Raw genomic sequence first — 26,421 nt, 5'->3', positions numbered from 1 at the left:
ACTGTTGACTGAGAAATGTCTTGTTTGTTATTATTTTTTTAATTTAAAACATTTTTTTAAAAATGGAGTCTTGCTCTGTCGCCCAGGCTTGAGTGCAGTGGCGCCATCTCGACTCAGTGCAACCTGCGCCTCCCAGGTTCATGTGATTTTTTCTTACCTCAGCCTCCCGAGTAGCTGGGAATACAGGCGTGCGCCACCACACCTGGCTATTTTTTTTATTTTTAGTAGAGATGGAATTTCACCAGGTTAGCCAGGATGGTCTTGAACTCCTGACCTCAAGTGATCCATCCCCCTCAGCTTCCCAAAACGCTGAGATTATAGGTGTGGGCCACTGCGTCCGTCCGAAGTGTCTTGTTTTCTTTTTAAAGCTTTGATCACTCTCATTTATATTAAATGTTGGAAAAGAGTACATTCCGAATAATTTTCCTCTCTTACCTTGCAGGAAGTGCTCAAATGTTACACACACACACACACACACACACACACACACACACAAAGAGGAAACAGTTGGATAGGAACTCAGAAATCACGTGACTGATGACTAAGTTAAATCTTTTCTGCTTACTGAAAAGGAAGAGTCTGATGATTAGTTACTGATCCTCTTGCATTTGTAAAGTTTTAGAGACACTGAATCATGCTACCATTTATATTTTTTTCCACCCTGTTTTCTTGCATGTTTACTGAAGCTCAGAAGCAGCACTGGATCTGCAACTCCTCCGATGCAAGCATTTCATACACCTACTGTGGTAAGTAAAACAGCAACAGCAAATAATTGTAGCATCAACTATGTTGAGAGTGAGTTTTCACAAGTTCTTTACACTGTTGTGGCTGGAACACAGGAAACGTCAGTGTGTTCCAGTTGCTGTGGCGGACGCTGCCAGCAGGAAAAGCAATAGCTGGCAGCTGCCCCGTGAGAATCTTCTCAACACGTTCCAGAGCTCGTGAGTGTCTAAACGGTGCTGTGGTTGACCTCCAGATGTTTCTGCTGCTCCCTGCGTCATCTATCTCTACGCTGAGCCCAGTTTCGGGTTCTGCCCAGTTTCAGTAGAACCGTCTGCTTCTGAGCTTTCGCCTCAGCCTCAATCCGTACTAGTTCTTCTTGAGATGGTAGAGCAATCCCAGCTGCTTCCTGGAGTTGATTTCTGCTCCAAGTTGTGACTTTTGAGGGCTCTTGGATTCATCTCCCTAACGATGTAAGCCTGGTTCTGTCCCTAGCTGTGTGGTCTTAAGCAAAGTACACCCTCTGTTTTAGCGCTAAAGCGAAAGTGATTTTGAGTCTACTTCATCAGGATGTTGTGAGGTGAAGTTTTTTAGCATAGGGTCAATATAGAGTCAGTACTATTAATTTCTTTTTTTTGAGTCAGCCATACCCTAATGCTATTCACTGGTTGTATCACTGTCCCCTGCTCCAGCTGCTCATTAGCAAACGTCCTCGGGTCTGAAGGCACAGTGTCAGGCCTGACAGCTGTTTTGGTTCGGTACTTTCCGCTGCCGCTGCCCTTTTCTACCCACTAGCGATATCCAGAAGGTTTAAAGTGATGCTTCCCAAAATACCAGTTCTTTGAGACTCTTTTGGGAAAATGGGATCTATGACCTAATCATCCGCGAGAGATTTACAGATGTACTGTGAGTTCTGAGAAGTTCTGCAATAAAGGCACCTGTTTAACCACAACATTTTCAATTCCATTTGTTTCTTGTTTTTCAGTCTGGAGTGTATGCTAACTGTCTTGAGAAACATGCTCTGGTCAGTGCTGATGTAAAGTGACTTTCGGGGAATTAGGATAATTGCCACATATAAGGAGGAGACTTAGGAGTGTGGCCAGTCACATAGCATGGCCCTTTTCCTCCTGGTGGCTTGCACTGAATTCCCTCTCAATGTATCTCTAAAATCTCTCCATGCTACAAGATCCGTTTGCAATTCCCACTTCAAGCAAGGCTCCTACTCTACACGGCCCCCACTTTCCTCTCCCCCTTTGGCCCTTTTGTACCATGTGTGGATTATGCCACTTTTTTTTTTTTTTTTTTTTTTGAGATGGAATCTCGCCCTATTTATTACTCAGGCTGGAGTGCAGTGGCGTGATCTCTGCTCACTGCAACCTCTGCCTCCAGGGTCCAAGGAATTCTCCTGACTTAGCCTCCTGAGTAGCTGGGACTATAGACATGTGCCACCGTGCCTGGCTAATTTTTGTACTTTTAGTTGAGTCAGGGTTTCACCATGTTGGCCAGGCTGGTCTCGAACTCCTGACTTTGTGATCTGCCCGCCTTGGCCTTCCAAAGTGCTGGGATTATAGGCATGAGCCACTGTGCCTGGCTGGATTATGCCATTCTTTATATGGTCATTATGGATATAACATTTTGTATTATTATTTAGCTTTTAATCTTTCTTAACAATAACAATTTGTCTTTTTAAAAAAATTCACATTTTATCTTATTTTATTATTTGTTATTGAGACAGGGTTTTGCTGTGTCGTGCAGGCTGTAACGAGTGGCTTGATCTCCACTCACTGCAACCTCCACCTCCTTGGCTCAAACCATCCTTCCAGCTCAGCCTTTCAAGTAGCTGGGGCTGCAGGCACGTGCCACCATACTTGGCTAATTATTATTATTATTGTTATTATTGTTATTTTTTGAGTTTCGCTCTTATTGCCCAGGCTAAAATGCAATGGCGTGATCTTGGCTCATCTCAAAAACCACCTCCTGGGTTCAAGCGATTCTTCTGCCTCAGCCTCCTGAGTAGCTGAGATCATAGGTGCCTGCCACCACATCTGGCTAATTTTTGTGTTTTTAGTAGAGATGGGGTTTTGCCATGTTGGCCAGGCTGGCCTCAAATTCCTGACCTCAGGTGATCTGCCTACCTCGGCCTCCCAAAGTTCTGGGATTATAGGCATGAGCCACCACACCTGGCCTAATTAAATTTTTTTAGAGATGGAGTCTTGCTATATTCCCTAGGCTGGTCTGGAACTCCTGGGCTCAAGTGATCATCCCACACTGGCCTCCCAAAGTGCTGGGATTACAGATGTGAGCCACTGTACCTGGCCTAAGATTTCACATTTTAATCATTTTTGAGTATTTGGCTCAATTGTATTAAGTATATTCAGATTGCTGTGAAACCATAACTATTGGTGTGTCTTTTGATTTGACTTTCTAATTTTATTTTTTTTTTTGAGACAGAGTCTCACTCTGTCATCTAGGCTGGAATGTAGTGGTATGATCTCAGCTCACTACAACCTCTGCCTCCTGGGTTCAAGCAATTCTCGTGCCTCAGCCTCCTAAATAGCTGGGATTACAAGTGTGCACCTCCATGCATGGCTAATTTGATTTGACTTACTGAAGGAAGATCTTACCTCTTCCTCTCTGAGAAACCCTGTGGTCCTTTCCTGCTGCCCACTGACAAAAAGACTGTGGCCGGGCTCGGTGGCTCAAGCCTGTAATCCCAGCACTTTGGGAGGCTGAGGCGGGTGGATCACGAGGTTAAGAGATCGAGACCATCCTGGTCAACATGGTGAAACCCCGTCTCTACTAAAGATACAAAAAATTAGCTGGGCATGGTGGCACATGCCTGTAATCCCAGCTACTCAGGAGGCTGAGGCAGGAGAATTGCTTGAACCCAGGAGGCGGAGGTTGCGGTGAGCCGAGAGAGCGCCATTGCACTCCAGCCTGGGTAACAAGAGCGAAACTCCGTCACCAAAAAAAAAAAAAAAAAAAAAGACTGTGGCAAGCCACTGGGGTACACATCTACAGCAAGATGCTGCTTGCTGCCATCCCCACTGCCATGTGACTGCCTTCCTGGACTGAGAGAATCCATCCTGCATGGCCGAAAATGCATTACCTGTGGGAAGCATTGACTTTTCTAGGTACTATTGTGAGGGTGTTGGTGACAACAAACTCTAATTCACTGTAAGGATGATTTCCATGAAAAAGAATAGATAAATTTCCATTTGGCCAAGCTGCTGGGTGCATAAGTTTATTTATTTATTTTTTTGAAGTGAGGGTCTTGCTCTGTCACCGAGGCTGGAGTGCAGTGGTGCAATCATGACTCACTACAGCCTCAACCTTTGAGGCTCAGGTGATTCTCCCATCTCAGCCTCCAAAGTAGCTGCGACTACCGGTGTGCATCACCATGTCCAGCTAATTTCTAAATGTTTTGTAATGACGGGGTTTTGCCATGGTGTCCATGCTGGCTTTGAACTCCTGAACTTAAGCAATCTTCTTGGCTCAGCTTCCGAAAGTGCTGGAATTGCAGGCTCTAGCCACTGATTCCCGGCTACAGTGTCTTAATTAGCTCAAGTGTGGTAACAAAATAGACTGGATGGCTTAAACAACAAAAATTTATTATTTCATAGTTCTGGAGGCTAGAAGTCCAAGATGTAGGTGTCTGCGTAATTGGGTTCTTCTGAGTCCACTCTCCTTGGTTTGCTGCTATGTTTTGAATTTTGTGCCCTTGCAAACTCATGTTGAAATTTAATTGCCATTGTGATGATGTTAAGAGGTGGGACCTTTAAGAGGTGGTTAAGCGGCCAGGCGCGGTGGCTCAAGCCTGTAATCCCAGCACTTTGGGAGGCCGAGACAAGTGGATCATGAGGTCAAGAGATCAAGACCATCCTGGTCAACATGGTGAAACACCGTCTCTACTAAAAATACAAAAAATTAGCTGGGCATGGTGGCGTGTGCCTGTAGTCCCAGCTACTCAGGAGGCTGAGGCAGGAGAATTGCCTGAACCCAGGAGGCGGAGGTTGCGGTGAGCCGAGACCGCGCCATTGCACTCCAGCCTGGGTAACAAGAGCTAAACTCCATCTCAAAAAAAAAAAAAAAAAAAAAAAGAGGTGGTTAAGCCCTGAAGGCTCTTCCCTCATGAATAAATTAATGTCATTTTTAAGGGAGTGAGTTTCTTATAAAAGGATGAGTTTAGCCCCTTCTGTCTCTTGCTTTTGTCCTCTCTTGCCCTTCTGCTCTTCCACCATGGGATGAGACAGCAAGAAGGCCCTTGTCAGATGCCAGCACCTTGATATGGAACTTAACCAGTCCCCAGACTGTGAGAAATAAATTTCTGTTCTTTATGAAGTACCCAGACACCAGTATTCTGTTATAGCAGCACAAAGTGGACTAAGACGCTCGCAGCTGGCTGCTTTCTCACTGTGTCCTCACATAGCCTTTCCTCCGTGTGTGTCCTAGCTTAATCTCAATGATCTTTGAAATGCCTGTCAGGTCATTCTCATTGTCTTGATGTAGGAGAACACCTGGCTCCCTTCTATCCATACTAATTTTCTTTATCGAATGACCACTTGGCCACACCTTTGGTTTGCTCTCCTAATGATGGCTTTTCACTATATTTACAGCTAGGCTGTGAATTTTCCACATCTTTTCTCTCTGGTTTCCCTTGAATTATAAATTTGGTTTTTAAGTCACTTCTCTCTTTTCTCATTTTACTACACATGGCCAAAAGAAGCCATGCAGCACCAAGAGCACTTTCCTGCTTCGCTGTTTCTTCTACCAGAGAGTATAGATCTACAATCTTTTTTTTTTTTTTTTTTTTTTTAGACGGAGTTTCGCTCTTGTTACCCAGGCTGGAGTGCAATGGCACGATCTCGGCTCACTGCAACCTCCGCCTCCTGGGTTCAAGCAATTCTCCTGCCTCAGCCTCCTGAGTAGCTGGTATTACAGGCACACACCACCATGCCCAGCTAATTTTTTGTATTTTTAGTAGAGACAGGGTTTCACCGTGTTGACCAGGATGGTCTCCATCTCTTGACCTCGTGATCCACCAGCCTCGGCCTCCCAAAGTGCTGGGATTACAGGCTTGAGCCACCGCACCCGGCCTACAATCTTTTTTTTTTTTTTTGAGATGGAGTTTTGCTCTTGTTACCCAGGCTGGAGTGCAATGGCGCGATCTCGGCTCACCGCAACCTCCGCCTCCTGGGTTCAGGCAATTCTCCTGCCTCAGCCTCCTGAGTAGCTGGGATTACAGGCACGCGCCACCATGCCCAGCTAATTTTTTCTTTGTATTTTTAGTAGAGACGGGGTTTCACCATGTTGACCAGGATGGTCTTGATCTCTTGACCTCATGATCCACCCGCCTCAGCCTCCTAAAGTGCTGGGATTACAGGCTTGAGCCACCGCGCCCGGCAAGATGATCTTAATTGCAGTTTCCAATACCTTGTTTTTCATTTGTGTCTGAGACCTCATCAGAATTGCCTTTACCTTCCATATTTCTACCAACATTCTGATTATGACCACTGAAGTAATCGCGAAGAATTTCCAGATTTTCCCTACATTTCTTCCCTTCTTCCGAGCACTCATCAGAATTGCCCTTAATACTCTGTTCATGGCAATATGGACTTTTTTCTCACCTGTTCCTCCAAACTCTTCCAGTCTCTACCTGTTACCCAGTTTCAAAGCTGCTTCCATATTTTTAGGTACTTATAGCAATATCCCACTTCTCTGGCACCAATTTTCTATATTCATCTGTTTTGTGCTGCTATAGCAGAATACATAAGACTGGGTAATTTATAATAAACAGAATTTATGTGGCTTGTGGTTCTGGTGGTTGAGAAATACAACATTGAAGCATTGCATCTAGCAAGGGTCTTCTTGCTGCATCATCCATGGCGGAAGGGCAGAAGGCCAAAAGAGCACGTGTGAGGAAGGAGGAAAGAGGCTGTACTCATCTTTTCATCAGGAACCCACCCCCACGATAACTTAGCAGCTCCTGCAACAACAGCATTAATTCATTTGTAAGGGCAGAGCCCTCATGAACTGAAGACCTCTTGGAAGTTCCACCCCTCAGTACTCTTGCAATGGAGATTGAATTTCCAATGCATGAACTTTAGGGAATACATTAAAACCATAGCAACATCTTATAGTTATGACAGTCTGGTTTAAGCTGATAATAACTTAAATTCAATCACATAACAACTCTACACTTTAGACCAGCCTGGGCAACAAAGAAAGACCCAATCCTTCATTTAACACCAAACTCAGTGCCTCAAAAAGGAAGGAAAAAAAAAAAAAAAAAAAAAAGAAATACCCTATCTTTACAAAAATAATTTTTGTTTTGTTTTGTTTTGTTTTTTTTGTAACAGTCATCTAGGCTGGAGTGCAGAGGCGCGATCTCAGCTCACAGCAACCTCTGCTCAACAAGTTCAAGCGATTCTCGTACCTCAGCCTCCTAAACAGCTGGGATAACAGGCACATGCTGTGCCGACATGCCCAGCTAATCTTTGTCTTTTTTGCAGAGATGGGGTTTTGCTGTGCTGGCCAGGCTGGTCTTGAACTCCTGACCCCAAACCATATGTCGTCCTTGGCTTCCCAAAATGCTGGAATTACAGGCATGAGTCATCTGGCCTCTCCAAAAAAAATTTTTTTAATTAAAAACGAAACAAAACAGGCCACGTGATGTGACTTATGCCTGTAATACCAGCAGTTTGGGAGGCTGAGGCAGGAAGATCACTTGAGTCCAGGAATTCAAGACCAGCCTGGGCAACATAGTGAGACCTCTTCTCTATAAAAAACAAACAAACAAATAGATAAGCATGGTGGTATGCACCTGTAGTCTCAGCGATTGGCAAGAAGATCATTTAAGCCCAGGAGTTAGAAGCTGCAATGAGACATCATTGCATCACTGCATTCCAGCCTAGGTGACAGAGCAGACCCCTATATTTAAAAACAAACCAGGCCGGGCGCGGTGGCTCAAGCCTGTAATCCCAGCACTTTGGAAGGCCGAGGCGGGTGGATCACAAGGTCAAGAGATCGAGACCATCTTGGTCAACATGGTGAAACCCCGTCTCTACTAAAAATACAAAAAACTAGCTGGGCGTGGTGGCGCGTGCCTGTAATCCCAGCTACTCAGGAGGCTGAGGCAGGAGAATTGCCTGAACCCAGGAGGCGGAGGTTGCGATGAGCCGAGATCGCGCCATTGCACTCCAGCCTGAGTAACAAGAGCGAAACTCCGTCTCAAAAAAAAACAAAAACAAAAACAAAAAAAAACCAACAAAACTGTTTCATTGGGCTTCTTGGGTTTGTATTTCCATTATCTTCTCTAGATTTGGGAAGTTTTCAATCTTTCTTTCCTTTCTTTTTTCTTTTCTTTCTTTCTCTCTCTTTATTTCTCTCTCTTTCTCTCCCTCTCTCCCTCCTTCCTCCTTTTTTCTTTTTTTTTTTTTTTTTTGAGACGGAGTTTCGCTCTTGTTACCCAGGCTGGAGTGCAGTGGCGCGATCTCGGCTCACCGCAACCTCCGTCTTCTGGGTTCAGGCAATTCTTCTGCCTCAGCCTCCTGAGTAGCTGGGATTACAGGCACATGCCACCATGCCCAGCTAATTTTTTTTTGTATTTTTAGTAGAGACGGGGTTTCACCATGTTGACCAGGATGGTCTCGATCTCTCGACCTCGTGATCCACCCGCCTCAGCCTCCCAAAGTGCTGGGATTACAGGCTTGAGCCACCGTGCCCGGCTCCTTCCTCCCTTTTTCTTTCTTACTCTCTTTCTCTTGTTCTTTCATCCAGGCTGGAGGGCAGTGGCATGATCTTGGCTCACTGCAACCTCCGCCTTCCAGGCTCAAGTGATTCTCATGCCTCAGCCTCCAGAGTAGCAGAGATTGTAGCCATTATTTATTTGAATAAACATTCTGTAGTCTGTTCTTTTTTCTTCCACTTCTGGAACTCTCATAATGCATATACGGTTTTGCTTGGTGGAGTCTCATCAGTACCTTAAGCTTACTTCACTCATTTAAATTATTTTTTCTTTTCGATTCTCTGAATTCTTTTCCAGTGACCTGTCTCTGAGTTCACTGATCCTTTCATCTACTTGGTCTAGTCTGCTGCTGAACCCTTCTAATGAACTTTTTTAGTTCAGTTATTGTGTTCTTCAGCTCCATGATTTCTTTCCTTTCCTTTCCTTTTGAGATGGAGTCTTGCTCTGTCACCCAGGCTGGAGTGTAGTGGTACGATCTCAGCTCACTGCAACCTCCACCTCCCGGGTTCAAGCTATTCTCCAGCCTCAGCTTTCCAAGTAGCTGGGATTACAGGCACATGCCACCATGCCCAACTAATTTTTGTGTGTTTTTTTTTTAGGAGAGACGAGGTTTCACCACATTGGCCAGGCTTGTCTCAAACTCCTGACCTCAGGTGATCCTCCCCCTTTGGCCTCCCAGAGTGCTGAGATTACAGGCATGAGTCACTGTGCCCGGCCTTCAGTTCCATGAATTCTGTGTGGTCCTTTAAAATGTTTTCTTTCTTCTTGCTGAAATTCTCACTGCATTCATGTATTGTTCTCTTGACCTCAGTGAGCATCTTTATAAGAGGTATTTTACATTGTCTGTCAGGTAAATCATATAACTTCATCTCCCTAGGGTCAGCGAGGGAGATTTGTCTTGCTTCTTTGTTTGAAACATCTTTGCCTGATTTTCATTTTCCTTGTCTGTTTGGCATCTGCACGTTACGAAGCAGACATCTCTCTCAGTCTTCACAAGTTGGCCTCACACAGGAAAACACCCTCATCTATTAGCCTGGTTGGAGATCCTGGGAACCTCTACCAACTCTTTCTCACTTCAGGGACAAGGAGGCAGCTGTGTTTTTTTGTTCTCTTATTCTGTGCTGAGCCAGAGATGGAGTGGTGGAGGGAACTGTGGCGTCTACCAGCCCAAGCTGCTATCTCCCCTGCCAGGCAGCTAGACTATGGCAGACCTGTCAGAACTCCAGGACTGATGAGAAAGATGTAAATTTGCGGGGGATCCCCAGAGAAGTTGGGGTGCTGGATGCATGGATTAACTCTTTCCTGCCCCAGGAGAAAGCTGAGAGCTAGGATTTTTCATCTGCTCACTCTGTGCTAAGCAGAGGGAAGGATCAAGGATGCCTATCTGTTCAAGCCACTGTCTTTATTCTTCCCTGGGTGGTAGACTGTGCCAGACTAATCAGAGCTCCAAGACTGGCAAGACAGAAGCCAGTCCTCTGGGGAGCCCTTGTGAAAAAGCTGGGGTGCCAGACATGTAAAACAACCTCTTTCCTCCCCTGGGTAAATCTGGGAGCTAGGGAGGGTCTCTTCCTGGTTATCTGACACCACACCAGGGTAATAATCTCTGGATAGAGAATGTCCCAAGTCTCCTACTGGCTTTGTTGCATCTGGTTTTGTGTTCTCCTTGGCTGCAGGAGTCTTTTGATTAGTTTGATTTCTCACAAAGGGGATTTGTCTGTAAATTGTTGTGTTAGTGGAAACAAGAAGAGTTCAGGCCTTCTGATTCTGCCACGTTGCTGATGTCATTCCTCTGGGGAGATATTTTCAAGTGCCGTCAGTTTTTCTAATGTTATAGTTTTAATGCAAAATTCAACTTAAAAGGCTGATATCCAGAATACTATACTTATTGGAGAGGATTTGTAATAATTTATTGACATTGTCTTTATTGCTTTTAGATAAAATGCAATACCCAATTTCAATTAATATTGATCCTTGTATAAAATTGACGGGAACCAAAGGATTGTTGCACATTTTCTACATTCCAAGTAAGTCCATATTTTGATTTTATAAACAAATTGAAGGAGTTAAGAAATATCAACGATGGCCAGGGGTGGTGGGTCACGCCTGTAATCCAAGCACTTTGGAGGCCAAGGCGGGCGGATCACGTGAGTTCAGGAGTTCAAGACCAGCCTGACCAACATGGAGAAACCCTCTCTTAAAAAAAAAAAAAAATCAATGATAAATGATTGCGTTCCAAATATACTTGTATTCATTATCTATTGCTATGTAACAAATTATCACAATCTTTGTGGCTTAACACAGCACACATTTATTATCTCATCATCTTTGTCGATCAGTATTCTGGGCATGGCTTACCTGTGTTTGCTTCAAGGTCTTTCATAAGGTTACAATCAATGTGTTTGCCTGGACTAGAGTCCCTTCTGAGGCTCAACTAGGAAATATATACTTTTTTTTTTTGAGACAGAATCTTGTTCTGTCGCCCAGGCTGGAGTGCAGTGGAGCGATCTCAGCTCACTGCAACCTCCGCCTCCCGGGTTCAGGTGATTCTCCTGCCCCAGCCTCCCAAGTAGCTCGGGCACCTGCCACCATGCCCGGCTAATTTTTTGTATTTTTCATAAAGATAGGGTTTCTCCATGTTGGCCAGGCTGGCCTCAAACTCCTGACCTCAAGTGATTTGCCCATCTCGGCCTTCCAAAGTTCTGGGATTATAGGAGTAAGGTACTGCGCCTGGCAGGAAATATATACTTCCAAGCTCACGTGGTTGCTGTCAGTATTCAATTATCAGTATTAAGTCCCTTGCTAGCTGCTGACCACCCCTCAGTTCCTTACCACATGGGCATTTTCAACATGGCTGCTTGCTTCTTCAAAGCCAGCAAGGGGGACCGTTAGCTAAATAGACAAAAGTCAAAATCTTGTGTAGCATAATCATGGAAGTAACACTCCATCACCTTTGCTGTGTTCTATTGGTGAGAAGCAAGTCACTAGGCCAGCCCATACTACTTGGAGAGGATTACACAAGAACATGTGGGTAGAAATGGAAATAACAAGATGTCCAACGATCTTACAGATATATCCTTTGTCAGTCATTAGCTATAGGTAATATTGGGTTTTTATTAGTCAAAGATCTGTGTGTGAGCAAGCCGGCACTTCACTTTTTTTTCTTTTTTAAGGCAGAGTCTTGCTCTGTCACCCAGGCTGGAGTGCAGTGGCGTGGTCTCGGCTCACTGCAGCCTCTGCCTCCTGGGTTCAAGTGATTCTCCTGTGTCAGCCTCCCAAGTAGCTGGGATTATAGGCACCCACCACTATGCCTGGCTAATTTTTGTATTTTTAGTAGAGATAGAGTTTCACCATGTTGGCCAGGCTGGTCTTGAACTCCTGACCTTGTGATCCGCCTACCTCAGCCTCCCAAAGTGCTGAGATTACAGGCATGAGCCACCATGCCCAGCCTAAAGATTATTAAAGTTGATCTTTCTAGAGAAAAATACAGTAATAACGGGATGACAGAAGGCAATGTATTTTGTTTTGCTTTGTGTTGTGTCTTGGTTTTCCTCTCTATGACTTTGCTTGTTATCAGCTTACTAAAAACTAATGCATGGGGCTGTAACTGAGTCTCTGTGGAGACACAAAATTTTAGCCTCTCCTACCAGTTACCCAGCATTGCTTACTGCCTGTAAACTCTGGAATCCCAGAAATCTTTAGTTTTAGCCTTTATCATCATCATTATCACCATAATTCACATCCTAGTTTAGATTTGGAGCTTGTTTTATATTAATACTTTACAAAGTAGTTTTACATAAATAAGCTTAAACATTTCCCCCCTGATTTTAGTTATATGACTTACCAGAAAATGAAAAATAGCAATAAAATTCCCAAAACTGAGAACCCAGGAATGACAGACAATAAACTTGTGTTTTAACTTTTATAATTCTAGTTGTTCAACCTATTTTTTGACACTCTGTATCTGCATTCATTTATTCACTAAAAAATGCATAGTAAATGTATAGTATATTGTAAATATTGTGCTAGGCACTGTGAATTCATTGATAAGATATTCTTTTTTTTTTTCTTTTTTTTCTGGAGATGGAGTCTCTCTCTGCAGTGCAGTGGTCAGATCTTGGCTCACTGCAACCTCTGCCTCCAGGGTTCAAGCCATTCTCTTGCCTCAGCCTCCCGGGTAGCTGGGATTACAGGTGCCCACCACAATGCCCTGCTAATTTTTGTATTTTTAGTAGAGACAGGGCTTCACCATGTTGGCCAGACTGGCCTCGAACTCCTGACCTCAAGTGATCCACCTGCCTCAGCCTCTCAAAGTGCTGAGATTACAGGTGTGAGTCACCATGTCCGGCCAATAAGATATTCTCTTCATCTACAGGAATCCATCAGTGCAATAGGAGAGACAGATCTGCAGATAGTACAGTATAAATGAAGTGACAGCAATGGGGTTTAGTGACAGCACAGAGCAAAGGATGATTAACTCTATTTCCCCCACCTTCCTGGCCAAGGATAAAATAAATAAAGTTTTGCTTGGCTAAGGCTCTACAGTTTCTTCCTTTTTCCTAGGTTCTGTTTTCTGGTCTGTTGGCAGGTTTTACCCCTTTGGCATAAAGGATGGTTTACATAATGAATAATTTCACTTTCAAGTGAATTCCTTCCCCTTACACACAGGAAACAGGTTGTATCCTTCCATGCCAAAATAATAAGAGAGTACAAAATCCTTTGGAGTTCTCTGAAAAGCAGACACTAAGAAGGAATTAGATAGGCTTGAGATTTCTTGGAGGAAATGCTTGTGAACAGTAAAGGGGAGAGGAAGCCAGAGGAGGCTGGGAGAAAATTCAGGCTGGGGTGCAGATCTGATACCTTTGAAAAGAGAGTAGGGAGGGATGCCGGGCGCAGTGGCCCACACCTGTAATCCCAGCACTTTGGGAGGCCCAGGCGGGTGGATCACAAGGTCAAGAGGTCAAGAGATCAAGACCAACCTGGCCAACATGGTGAAACTCTGTCTTTACTAAATATACAAAAATTAGCTGAGCGTGGTGGCACACACCTATAGTCCCAGCTACTTGGGAGGCTGAGGCAGGAGAATCACTTGAACCCAGGAAGCGGACGTTGCAGTGAGCCAAGATTGCACCACTGCATTCCAGCCTGAGTGACAGAGTGAGACTCTGTCTCCAAAAAAAAAAAAAAAAAAAAAAAGAGTAGGGAGAAAGAATTAAGTAGGATAATCCTCAGACCAGAATGCATCCCTGAGACATTCTTGGCCTGGGGAATGGGGAGCCCTAGAGCAGAATGCCTGTCATAAGAGTCCCATGATAGGCGGGAATAGCCTGGCTCTAGGGTCCTTGCAGTGGTCAATCATAGGAGCAGCCTATGAGAGTGTGGCCTCTGGCTGAGTAGTGACATAGATGGGAAGTGCCAAAGCTGCAGGCTGTCTGCCAGTACTCTCCTCACAGCAGCTGCTTTTGAAGGGAACTTTGAGGGACATACCTCCGCGGCCATTACAAATGTTATATAATTTCTCACTAAATATGACATTTATATAAGAAATTTTATTAATTCATTAGCAAACTATTCAGTCATACATTTATCGTGCAATTATGACCCAAGTTGCCATAGAGTATACTATAATGTTGGTATAAAGTGTGGGGCCACATTCCTGAAAAGCAACCTTATTTTTATGACCTTATATCTGCTTGAATTCAGGAAAAGATACAAGTACAAGCTGGAACCAAAAATAGGTTGGGAATGGAAATGATATATTTTCAGATGTCATAGCCTTGCTAGTTAATTGTTTGTATATTATTAACTGCTTGACAGATAAATAAAACTGGAGCATAAGCTTCCTTCGAGGTTATTTCTGGAAGTTCCTGGAATTGTCTTAGGTGAGCTAAAAAATAATCCTCTTTTATACCACATGACAGCCACCATGTTTTTTTAGTTTTTTTGAGATGGAGTCTCACTGTCTCCCAGGCTGGAGTGCAGTGGCGTGACCTTGGCTCACTGCAGCCTATGCCTCCTAGGTTTTAGCAATTCTCTTGCCTCAGTCTCCCGAGTAGCTGCGATTACATGCACACACCACACCTGTCTGTCTAATTTTCATATTTTTAGTAGAGACGGGGTTTCCCCATGTTGGCCAGGCTGGTCTCGAACTTCTGACTTCAGGTGATGTGCCTCAGCCTCCCAAAGTCCTGGGATTAGAGAAGTGAGGTACCGCACCCAGCCCACGTTTCTGGTCTCTCACTCCAACACCCACATTGACATCCCCGGCCTGCTGAGCCACAAAAGTGGTGTCTCATTATTGCCATTGTTCATGTTCTTAACATGACATGACCACAGTGGTGTCCAAGGCCAATGAGCCTCTCACAATGTAAACTATAGAGTTGTCAAAGCAGGACTTCCTTCCCTGGAGTCATTGAAGCCTGGAATCATGCTGTGTTTCATGAAGAAATGGAAGAAGGTCCTTTGCCCTGCATTGTCACTGCACACCACAGTGGCTCTGTCTTGTGCTTCTGTGTCTCCAGGAATTCCTTGTGAAAACCGTCTTTCAATTTCTACACACAGTCTTACTTTTAGAGAAGTTCCAGCCCAAGTCCATGGAGCAGGCCATGGGATCACTGTTTGAAAAAGACCCCATGGTATTCTTCTCCACACCCTACTCTGAAAGTCCAGAAGTGAAGACAAATTAGGAAGGTTGGTGGTGCTTCAGGCTCAGAGCAATGAGGGTCTGCATGAAGGTAGTGGTAATGGGGATGAAAAGGAAAATAGAAAGATTTGCTGGGACTGGGAATTCTAGTGCCAATTTGGTGATGAAGAAGAGGAAATCACTTTTAGATCTGTTGGGTGAAGTAACTGGATAGAAATATTGAATAAATACATGGAATAGGTGCTCAGGAGAAAGGTTGAGTCTAAAGTTGATTTGAGAATTGTCACCTTATGTGGTACTTGGCCCAAGAGAGTGTGCAGAGTGAAAATTGAGGAGAACTGAGGATAGAACACTGAGGAAGAGGAGTCAGTGCAATAGGCTGAGGAGGAGGATCACAGAGGTCGGAGGACACCTGGAAGAGAGTGGTTGCACCAGCACCAAAGAGGGTTTAGGGAAAGGAGCAGTAAGTTCTGTTAAACATAGCCAATTTCAAATTAAAGTTAGAAAAGTTTTCTTTTGATTATGGCTACAGTGAGTCATGGTGATCTTACTAGGAAAATATTTTCCAATGAGGTAGTGGTTGCAAAATTGTTTTCATTATAAAAAGGATTGTGCATCTTTTTCGTTTGGGCCAACTGAATATGTTGGAAGAGTTGAGAAAAATGCATTGATTACTGGAATTTTTCATGTTAATTAGAAATAAGGAGATCAGGCCGGGCGCGGTGGCTCAAGCCTGTAATCCCAGCACTTTGGGAGGCCGAGGCGGGTGGATCACGAGGTCAAGAGATCGAGACCATCCTGGTCAACATAGTGAAACCCCGTCTCTACTAAAAATACAAAAAATTAGCTGGGCATGGTGGTGCGTGCCTGTAATCCCAGCTACTCAGGAGGCCGAGACAGGAGAATTGCCTGAGCCCAGGAGGCGGAGGTTGCGGTGAGCCGAGATAGCGCCATTGCACTCCAGCCTGGGTAACAAGAGCAAAACTCCATCTCAAAAAAAAAAAAAAAAAAAAAAAAAAAAGAAATAAGGAGATCATAAGGAAATAAAAAAATCACCATATATTTAATTTTTCATCAAGAGATTCAAAGTTATTCTCAAAAAATCTTTCATCACAACTCCTAGTGAGTTGACTGTCTTATAGTTCCTTTCTTTTGAATTTTCTAGCAGAACTGTGACTAGAACTAGACATTTTGTGTCTTTATTTGATAGTTTTCTCAATGAAGTTATGAAGGCTCTTCTATTTTTAGGCAAAGCATGCATAGTTTTACTGTGGAACATTGTATTTGATTATGATCAAGTGTATTTGCCCTCTCAGAACTTCAGTTTTCTCATCTGCAGAAGAGTAGTAATACCCACCTTATAGATAGTTGTGATGATTAAATGAAATAATGTAAGAAAAGCACAGAGCCCCTTTAAAATATACAATAAATGTTAATTATTATGTATAAAATAACCTGTTGGCTGGGCACGGTGGCTCAAGCCTGTAATCACAGCACTTTGGGAGGCCGAGGCGGGTGGATCAAAAAGTCAAGAGATCAAGATCATCCTGGCCAACATGGTGAAACCCCATCTCTACTAAAAATACAAAAATTAGCTGGGCATGGTGGTGCACACCTGTAGTCCCAGCTACTCAGGAGGCTGAGGCAGGAGAATCACTTGAACCCAGGAGGCAGAGGCTGCAGTGAGCAGAGATTGTGTCATTGCACTACAGCCTGGACAACAAGGGTGAAACTCCCACCCCAATTAAAAAAAAAAGAATCTTGTTATTTGAGGGCCTAATGGGATTTTTTATTTTTTAAGGGAGAGATTTAAAACAATTATACTTCAATCTCTATATAACTGTCAACTCCATGAATCTTCCAAAGCGAAAAGAAGTTATTTGCCCAGGATCTGATGATGATTATTCTTTTTGCAGAGCTCTGAAGGGAGGTAAGTGTTCAGTTCATATTACTTTTATAATAGGAAATAATTTTTTATAAAAAAGTTACAAAAATTATATACATTGAAAATATGAAGTCGCTTTTCTGCTAATAATTCTTTTTCCAGCCAAAGTTTTTACTTTTAGCAGCTTAAATAACATTTTACAATTATGTACCTGAATTGTTAAGATGACACTTACATGATTTGTATTATTAATATTTTTCATAGTAACCCACCAGATTTTCTATGCAGTCATTGGTTTCTTCAGTGACTTCTCCCTTTATGTTCCTCCTTGGAATGAATTACAGAATCATAACATTCAAAAATTAGGACCCTTACAGAGATCTTGCACCAAGGGATAAAAAAAAATAAAAAGGAGGCTGGGTGCGTGGCTCACACCTGTAATCCCAGTACTTTGGGAGGCCAAGGCAGGCAGATCACCTGAGATCAGGAGATCGAGACCATCCTGGCCAATGTAGTGAAACCCAGTGTCTACTAAAATACAAAAAACTAACAGCTGGGCATGGTGGCTCATACCTGTAATCCTAGTACTTTGGGAGGCCGAGGCGGGCAGATCATGAGGTCAGGAGATCCAGATCATCCTGGCTAACATGGTGAAACCCTGTCTCTATTAAAAATACAAAAAATTAGCTGGGCATGGTGGCATGTGCCTGTAGTCCCAGCTACTCAGGAGGCTGCGGCAGGGGAATAGCTTGAACCCGGAGGCAGAGGTTGCAGTGAGCCGAGATCGCGCCACTGCACTCCAGCCTGGGTGACAGAGCAAGGCTCCGTCTCAAAAAAAAAAAAAAAAAAAAGAAAAAAAAGAAAAAGAGGCCAGGTGAGCAGGTGAGGTGGCTCACGGGGCTCACATCTGTAATCCCAGCACTTTGGGAGGCCAAGGTGGGTGGATCATGAGGTCAAGAGATCGAGACCACCCTAGCCAACATGGTGAAACCCCGTCTCTACTAAAAATACAGAAATTAGCTGGGCATGGTGGTGCATGCCTGTAGTCCCAGCTACTCAGGAGGCTGAGGCAGGAGAATCACTTGAACCAGGAAGTCAGAGGTTGCAGTGAGCTGACAATGAGCCACTGCACTCCAGCCTGGTAACAGAGCAAGACTCCATCTTGAAAAAAAAAAGAGAGAGAGAATAAAAAAAGAAATCAGTCACCTTAAAGCTATATTCCAGCTTTCCCATTTACCAGCAATGTGACTTTGCATGTTATTCATATTTAATCTTTCTTGGCCCCATTTTCCTCAGCTGTAAAATGGGAAAGTAAAACACATCATAACATAGTTTTAAGAATTAGAGAATGTGTATTTTAAAAAAAACCTAGAACAGTGTTCAAAATAAGAATCTTTCTTTTGTTGTTGTTTTTCCAGTCCTGTCATGTTTGTAATTGAAGGAACTGATGTCTGCAATGGTTCAGTCATGTGTCTGTGGTCATTTGGAGAACTAGTAACAGAGCAGTCTCCTAACTCTAAGGCATCACTCTTCTACTGTGCCATGCTTTCTCTTTGAAAAAAAAAAAAAAAAAAAATCCCTTAGCAGATTACTGGCTTTTAAAAAATTGTGCATTTCTTTTCTTTCTTTCTTTTTTAGACGGAGTCTGGCTGTGTCACCCAGGCTAGAGTGCGTTAGTGCAATCTTGAAGCCCACTGCAGCCTCTGCCTCCCGGGTTCATGAGGTTCTCCCACCTCAGCCCTCCCAAGTAGCTAGGACTACAGGCGCATACCACCACACCCGGCTAATTTTTGTATTTTTAGTAGAGACAGGGTTTCGTCATATTGGCCAGGCTGGTCTCGAACTTCTGATCTCATGATTCACCTGCCTTGGCCTCCCAAAGTGCTGGAATTACAGGCATGAGCCACTATGCCTGACCTAATTGTGCATTTCTTTTGCACAACTGTTTTATGATTATTTCACACAATCTCTGTGGGGTTACATTGATATTTTATCTGAATCTTCAAAGTTTCTCTTTCTTGAGATCTCAGAGGTACCAGACTCAAGTCAACTGGCCTGGTTTTTCTTTCCCTCCTCCCACTTTCTTCCATAAACATCTATTGAACCTAATTTTAGCAAATCATGATTTAGGTTCTGGTTATCTGAAGTTGAATGGTAGGATTTCCTTCTTCAGAAAGTCACTCTGGAAAACTGGATTGACATATGCAAAAGATTGAAACTAGACCCCTATCTTTCACACATTCAAAAATCAACTAGAGATGGATTAACAACTTAAGGACAAGATCTGCAATGATAAACGTACTAGAAGAAACCTAGGGGCCTGGGTGGGTGGCTCACGTCTGTAATCTCAGCACTTTGGGAGGCCGAGGCGGGTGGATCACCTGAGGTCAGGAGTTCGAGATCAGCCTGGCCAACATGGTGAAACCCCATCTCTACTAAAAATACAAAAAATTAGCTGGGCATGGTGGCAGGTCCCTGCAATATCAGCTACTTGGGAAGTGGAGGCAGGAGAATTGCTTGAACCCGGAAGGCAGAGGTTGCAGTGAATTGAGATCCCACCATTGCATTGCAGCCTGGACAACAAGAGCAAAACTTCATCTTTAAAAAAAAAAAAAAAGGAAACTTGGGGAGATTCTTCTGGACATTGGTCTAGGCAAATAATTTATGACAAAGATCTCAAAAGCACAGACAATAAAGACAAAAGTAGACAAATGGGATTTAATTACATCAAAAAGCTTCTGCATAGCAAAAGAAATAATCAACAGAGTGAACAGACAACCTATAGTACATGAGAAAATATTTGCAAACTATTCATCCATCAGGGGACTAATATTCAGGATGTACAAGGAGCTCAAACAACTCAACAACAACAACAAAAAAGAGTAACTTCATTAAAAAGTGGGAAAAGGACATGAATAGACACTTTTCAAAAGAAGACATAGAAATGGCCAACAGGTATATTAAAACATGCTCAACATCACTAATTATTAGAGAAATGCAAATTAAAATTGCAATGAGATATCATCTTACCTCAGCCAGAATGGCTATTACTAAAAAGACAAAAAAGTAACAGATGTTGGCAAGAATATGGAGAAAAGAGAACTCATCCACTGTTGATGGGAGTGTAAATTAGTACAGCCTCTATGGAAAGCAGTATGGAGATTTATCAAAGAACTAAAAATAGACCACCATTCCATCTAGCAATTTCACTGCTAGGTATCTACCCAAAAGAAAAGAAGTCAAGGCTGGGCGCGGTGGCTCAAGCCTGTAATCCCAGCACTTTGGGAGGCCGAGGCGGGTGGATCACGAGGTCAAGAGATCGAGACCATCCTGGTCAACATGGTGAAACCCCGTCTCTACTAAAAATACAAAAAACTAGCTGGGCGTGGTGGCACGTGCCTGTAATCCCAGCTACTCAGGAGGCTGAGGCAGGAGAATTGCCTGAACCCAGGAGGCGGAGGTTGCGGTGAGCTGAGATCGCACCATTGCACTCCAGCCTGGGTAACAAGAGCGAAACTCTGTCTCAAAAAAAAAAAAAATAGAAAAGAAAAGAAGTCAATATATCAAAAAGATACCTGTACTTAATGTTTATTGCAGCACTAGTCACAATAGCAAAGATACGGAATTTACCTAAGTGTACATCAACAGATGGATGGGTAAAGAAAATGTGGTCTATTTATATAATAGAATACTAGTAAGCCATAAAAAGAATGAAATAGTGTGTTTTTCAGCAACATGGATGGAACTGCAGGCCATTATCTTAAGTGAAACAAGACAGGCACAGAAAATCAAATACTGCATGTTCTCACTCATAAGTGGGTACTAAAAAATGTGTACACATGATAGACTGTGAAGACTTGGAAGGGTGAGGGGTGAGATAGGGGTGGAGATGAGAAATCAGTTAATGGATATATGTTACCTGGGTGATAGACACCCTAAAAACCCTGACTTAACCACTACACAACCTATGTGTGTAATGACATTGCACATATACCTGATAAATCAGTATAAATTTAAAAAAAGTCACTTCGTTCTGGGAAAGACAGTCATAAGAACAAATTTACAATGAAATTATATGTAATTTTATTGTAAAAAACATATGTCAATAACATAATTCTATGGCCAATCGAATATGTTATTAGTTTTAACTATATAGTCACTAAATAACTGTGACAGAAAAACTGGGACAAGATTTTTTTTATTTTTGCGACAAGATCTTGTTCTGTCACCCAGATTGGAGTGCAGTGGTACAATCATAGCTCACTGCAGCCTCAAACTCCTGGGCTCAAGTCATCTTCTGGTCACAGTCTCCTGAGTAGCAAGGACTACAGGCACAGGTCACCATACCCAGCTAATTTTTTTTTGTTTTGAATTGGAGTCTCACTCTGTTGCCCAGGCTAGAGTGCAATGGCACAATCTCAGCTCACTGCAGTCTCTGACTCCCGGGTTCAAATGATTCTCCTGCCTCAGCCTCCCGAATAGCTGGGACTACAAGTGTGAGCCACCATGCCCAGCTAATTTTTGTATTTTTAGTGGAGATGGGTTTTCACCATGTTAGCTAGGCTGGTCTTGAATTCCTGACCTCAGACAATCCACCTGCCTCAGTCTCCCAAAGTGTTGGAATTACAGGTGTGAACCACCACACCCAGCCCTAATTTTTCATTTTAATTTATTTTAATTAAGAAATAGAGATAGGGTCTCACTATCTTTCTCAGGCTGGTCTTGAATTCCTGGGCTCAAACGATCCTCCTACCTCAGCCTCCCAGAGTGCTGGAATCATGGGAGTGAACCATTGCTCCTGGCCATTTTAAATTTTTTTGTAGAGGTAGGGTCTCACTATGTTGCCCAGACTGATCAGACAAACCTTCATGGAGTATTTTATTACAGTCTTGAATCTGAGAACATCAGAGAGTGAGGGGGAAAACATTCCCTGGAGAGGAAACAACATATGCAAACACATCTAGTCATGAAACAGTATGGTTTATTTGGAGAGTAGTTTTTTTGTAGTTGGAGCAGAATGTGCTTGTGGGGAATTTCTGGAGATAAGCCTAGAAAAGGGGGCAGTGTGAGCATGTAAGTCATGCGCAAAATATTGGCTGTATCCTATAGTCAGTGGGCAGGGATGACCCACTGAGATTTCCATTTTTGCAGATAACTAGCATCCATATGGCAGGAGGCGGGGGTAGGCTGAGGCAGGAAACTTGGGTGGAAGGAAGAGCATCCAAGAGGCTCTGTGAGAGACCATGAGGGCTGAATGAGATGGCGGCCGGCAGCGGGGAGATGAAAGAGCTTTTTGGGAGACAAAAGAGGCAGGATACACTGATTTAATATGGCAGGCAAGGATTAGGTAAAATTAAGAATCCTGTAGGCTGGGTGCCTGTAAACCCAGCACTTTGAGAGGCTGAGTCTGGGAGTTTGAGGCCAGCTTGGGCAATAAGGTGAAACCCCATCTCTTAAAAAAAAAAAAAAAAAAAAAAAGGAGCTAGGTGTGGTGGTACCAGCCTGTAGTCCAGCTACTTGGGAGGCTGAGGCAGGAGGATCACTTGCGCCTAAGAGGTCCAGGCTGCAGTGAACCGTGATCCACACTGCGCTCCCTGTCTTGGAAAAAAAAAAGATAAAGAAAAAGAAAAAGAAAAACAGCACCACTTGAGGGCCAGTGACTGGATGTATGGAAGCAGCATTATCTGAGATGATGTGTACAAAAGAACAGGCAGGTTTTTAAAGGGAAACATAATGAGTTCTGTTTCGGGCATGTTAAGCTCAAGGTAATTTTGGAACATTCAAATAAACATGCCCATCTGGCGGCTGAGTATGTGGGCCCAGAACTTGGGACTTTCTGATTTAAGAAGCATTGACGTATCAAGAGACCCTTGAAATTTGGGAGTCAAATTTGCAAATACCATACATATCTATTTTTAAAATAACTTTCCTTTTTGTTGTTATGAAAGTTATATATCTTTATGATATGATATTTAGAAAATATGAACAAGCAATTATAAAGTAAAAGTTACCCATAATCTTACCAGTTTTTTTTTTTTTTTTTTTTTGAGACGGAGTTTCGCTCTTGTTACCCAGGCTGGAGTGCAATGGCGCGATCTCGGCTCACCGCAACCTCCGCCTCCTGGGTTCAGGCAATTCTCCTGCCTCAGCCTCCTGAGTAGCTGGGATTACAGGCACGCGCCACCATGCCCAGCTAATTTTTTGTATTTTAGTAGAGACGGGGTTTCACCATGTTGACCTGGATGGTCTCGATCTCTTGACCTCGTGATCCACCCGCCTCGGCCTCCCAAAGTGCTGGGATTACAGGCTTGAGCCACCGCGCCCGGCTAATCTTACCAGTTTTTACACACACACGCATGCGCGTGCAGCACACACACACACACACACACACACACACACCTGTTTCTTTCAAAAACGCATTTATGAATCAATAGGTGGATATTTCAAAGCATCTTAAATTTAATAAGCCTGAGCTGGGCACTGTGGCTCACTCCTGCAATCCCAGCACTTTGCGAGGCCAAGGCAGGTGAGTTGCTTGAGCTCAGGAGTTTGAGAACAGCCTGAGCAATATGGTGAAATGCTGTCTCTACCAAAAATACAAAAATTAGCTGGGCGTGGTGGTGCATGCTTGTGGGTCCCTGCTACTTAAGAGGCTGAGGCGGGAAGATCACTGGAGCCTGGGAAGTGGAGGCTCTAGTGAGCTGTGATTGCACCACTGCACTCCAGCCTGGGCGACACAGCAAGATCCTCTTTAAAAAAAAAAAAAAATTCATGATGGCTCCTGACTGTAATCTGAGCACTTTGGGAGGCCAAGGTGGGCTGATCACGAGGTGAGGAGATCGAGATCATCCTGGCTAACATGGTAAAACCCCATCTCTACTAAAATTATAAAAAATTAGCTGGGTGTGGTGGTGAGCACCTGTAGTGTCAGCTACTTGGGAAGCTCAGGCAGGAGAATCGCTTGAACCCGGAGGCAGAAGTTGCAGTGAGCCAAGATCACGTCACTGCACTCCAGCCTGGGCAACAGAGCGTGACTCTGTCTCAAAAAAAAAAAAAAAAAGTGATAAGCCTATTAGTTCTGTTACGGGGATTTTGTTGGGACTGCTGTTACTAAGTACCATAAACTGGGTGCCTTAGAAAAACAGAAATTTATCATCTAACAGCTCTGGAGTCCAGAGGTCTGAAACCAAGATGATGAAGCCATGCTCCCTCTGCAGGAGCTGGGGCTGGATCTGTTCCAGGCCTCCCTCCTAGCTTCTGGTGGCCTAAAGCATGTTTTGCCTTATAGATGGCCATCTTCTTCCTGGGTCCCTTCACTGTGGTCTTCCCTCTTACATGTGTCTATCTCAGTGTCCAAGTTTCTCTTTCTTAATAAGGACGCTTTCATATTGGACTAGGGCCCACCCTAACAACCTCTTTTAACTTGATTGTCTGCAAAGACCCTGTTTCCAAATAAGGTCCTGTTCACAGGCACTGGAGGTTAGGGCTTCAACATATCTTTTGGGGAGACATAATTCAACGTACAACACCGTCTGAGGCTGGGATCCTGCCCCTGCCTACTTGCCAGGAACACCAGAATGGACCATGAGTGAGCTGCATAAATACCTTCCGGGAAGAGGAAAGGAGGGCCTAAGAAGGGGTTCTGTTCTCCCTTGCCCTGCCTCAGTTCCTTCTCGCCTTCTTCAATGTGGACAAAGCTTTAAGCTAACTTCCTAAGAAAAGAATGGAAGGTCTGACCAAGACATGAGCTTTCTGGCTGGGCGCCATGGCTCACGCCTGTAATCTCAGCACTTTGGGAGGCCGAGGTGGGCGGATCACTTGAGGTCAGGAGTTCCAGACCAACATAGTGAAATCCCATCTCTACTGAAAATACAAAAGTAGCTGGGCGAGGTGGCACATGCTTGCAATCCTAGCTACCCAGGAGGCTGAGGCAGGAGAATTGCTTGAACTCCGGAAGCAGAGGTTGCAGTGAGCCAAGATCCTACCACTGCACTCTAGCCTGGGCATCAGAGTGAGACTACATCTCAAAAAAAAAAAAAAAAAAAAAGACAAAGCAATTGAAAAAGAGGTCTATCCAACAGAAGAGGTTAGAACTCCTTCCACCCACCTGACCTGCTGTGTTAGGACAGTCTTCCTAAGGAGAAATCTAGGAGTTGTTCTTAATTTCTTTATCAAACCCTCAAGTCTCATCCATCTTCCTTCCTCCCTTCCACAAAGTTGACAGAGTTGGCTTCATGACCAGGGCCCAGCGCCCCATATACAGAAGGGCCCTGTGTTGGAGTTTAATGTCCTGTGATTATAATCTTGAAATTCTTAATGGTTTTATCTTCAAGTTTATGTTTTGTAAGTGAAATCTAATGAGATGATGGGATATGAACCCACCTTCCCTGGACTGGTTCTTGGTTCCCACTGCCCACTTCCCTGCTGACACCCTGGGATCCCCGTCCCTCCTCTGTCCAGTGCCACCTGTTACCCTCGACTCCTGGTAAAATCCTGGCTACAGGGAGGGTCAGGATCCAGCGTGGGTACCTATAGTATCTTGGATGAGTGTGATAGTGGCTGCCCTACCTGAGTTGGCAGCACCACAGCCCTGTTCAGCAGGTGACTAGTTGGGCACACCATCCCCTGCCCCACCCCCAAACAGGTAGTATGTGGTGGTATTGCACGGAGCTTGCAGTATGTTGAAAGTCATTGTTGAACATCAGGCTTGTGGGAAGGAAAGGTACTTGCTTGGACTTCCTGCCGCTCACTGGAGCATGGGGCATCTGGCAGTTTGTGGAAGGAAGCAGTTTCTGACAGGCAGCTGTCAGGCCCAAGCTTACCCAGGAGCCCGCAGTCGTGGAGGAGCCCCTGGGTGTTTCTAGACTCACCTGTGCTCCTTGTTGAGGAAGCGTTCCCTCAGGCTGTTCCATGCCTTGGGGACCTTCTCTCTCTCAGTTCAAATTTCCTGCCTCTAGCTTATATGAGTTTCCTCTGGCCAGCTCAAGGCACCCTCTGGAGATGAGCGAGGACATACAAATTGTGTAATCTCAGTGATTCTACCTTGAAGTTAAATGCGTTGATATTGGCATTTAAAACTGGCATTGTATTATAAAAAGATGAACAGTGAAATTCATACTAATAGTTTTAAGTGTTCTCTTTATTACAAATGATATTGAATTGCAGCAAAAACATTATGGCAAGTTAGAAACACGTTGAAGAAAAGAAAAAGTTTGCCAGGAGCAGTGGCTCATGCCTGTAAACCCAACACTTTGGGAGGCCGAGGCAGGTGGATCACCTGAGGTTGGGAGTTCAAGATCAGCCTGACCAGCATGGTGAAACCCCGTCTCTACTAAATATGCAAAAAAAAAATTAGCCAATATGGTGGCTCATGCCTGTAGTCCCAGCTACTCTGGAGGCTGAGGCAGGAGAATCACATGAACCCAGGAG

At 43.9% G+C, this 26,421-nt stretch overlaps 1 protein-coding gene across 1 annotated transcript in view; it reads left to right on the top strand.

Annotated features, from left to right (window-relative positions):
- Window positions 1-236: 236 nt before the first annotated feature.
- The window catches only part of LY96 (lymphocyte antigen 96), a 38,428-nt gene continuing 12,243 nt past the window's right edge, over window positions 237-26,421 (top strand). Inside the window, exons 1-3 of the mRNA XM_003940692.3 lie at window positions 237-746; window positions 10,402-10,491; window positions 16,909-17,037. Coding sequence (XP_003940741.1) covers window positions 635-746; window positions 10,402-10,491; window positions 16,909-17,037 — 331 coding nt within the window. The 5' untranslated portion in view covers window positions 237-634. The remainder of the gene's footprint in view (window positions 747-10,401; window positions 10,492-16,908; window positions 17,038-26,421) is intronic.

Source organism: Saimiri boliviensis, chromosome 15 (genome assembly GCF_048565385.1).
Source record: "Saimiri boliviensis isolate mSaiBol1 chromosome 15, mSaiBol1.pri, whole genome shotgun sequence".
Classification (NCBI taxonomy): domain Eukaryota; kingdom Metazoa; phylum Chordata; class Mammalia; order Primates; family Cebidae; genus Saimiri; species Saimiri boliviensis.
Note: the sequence above shows the minus strand (reverse complement) of the source record. Positions and strands in the feature narration are given on the sequence as shown.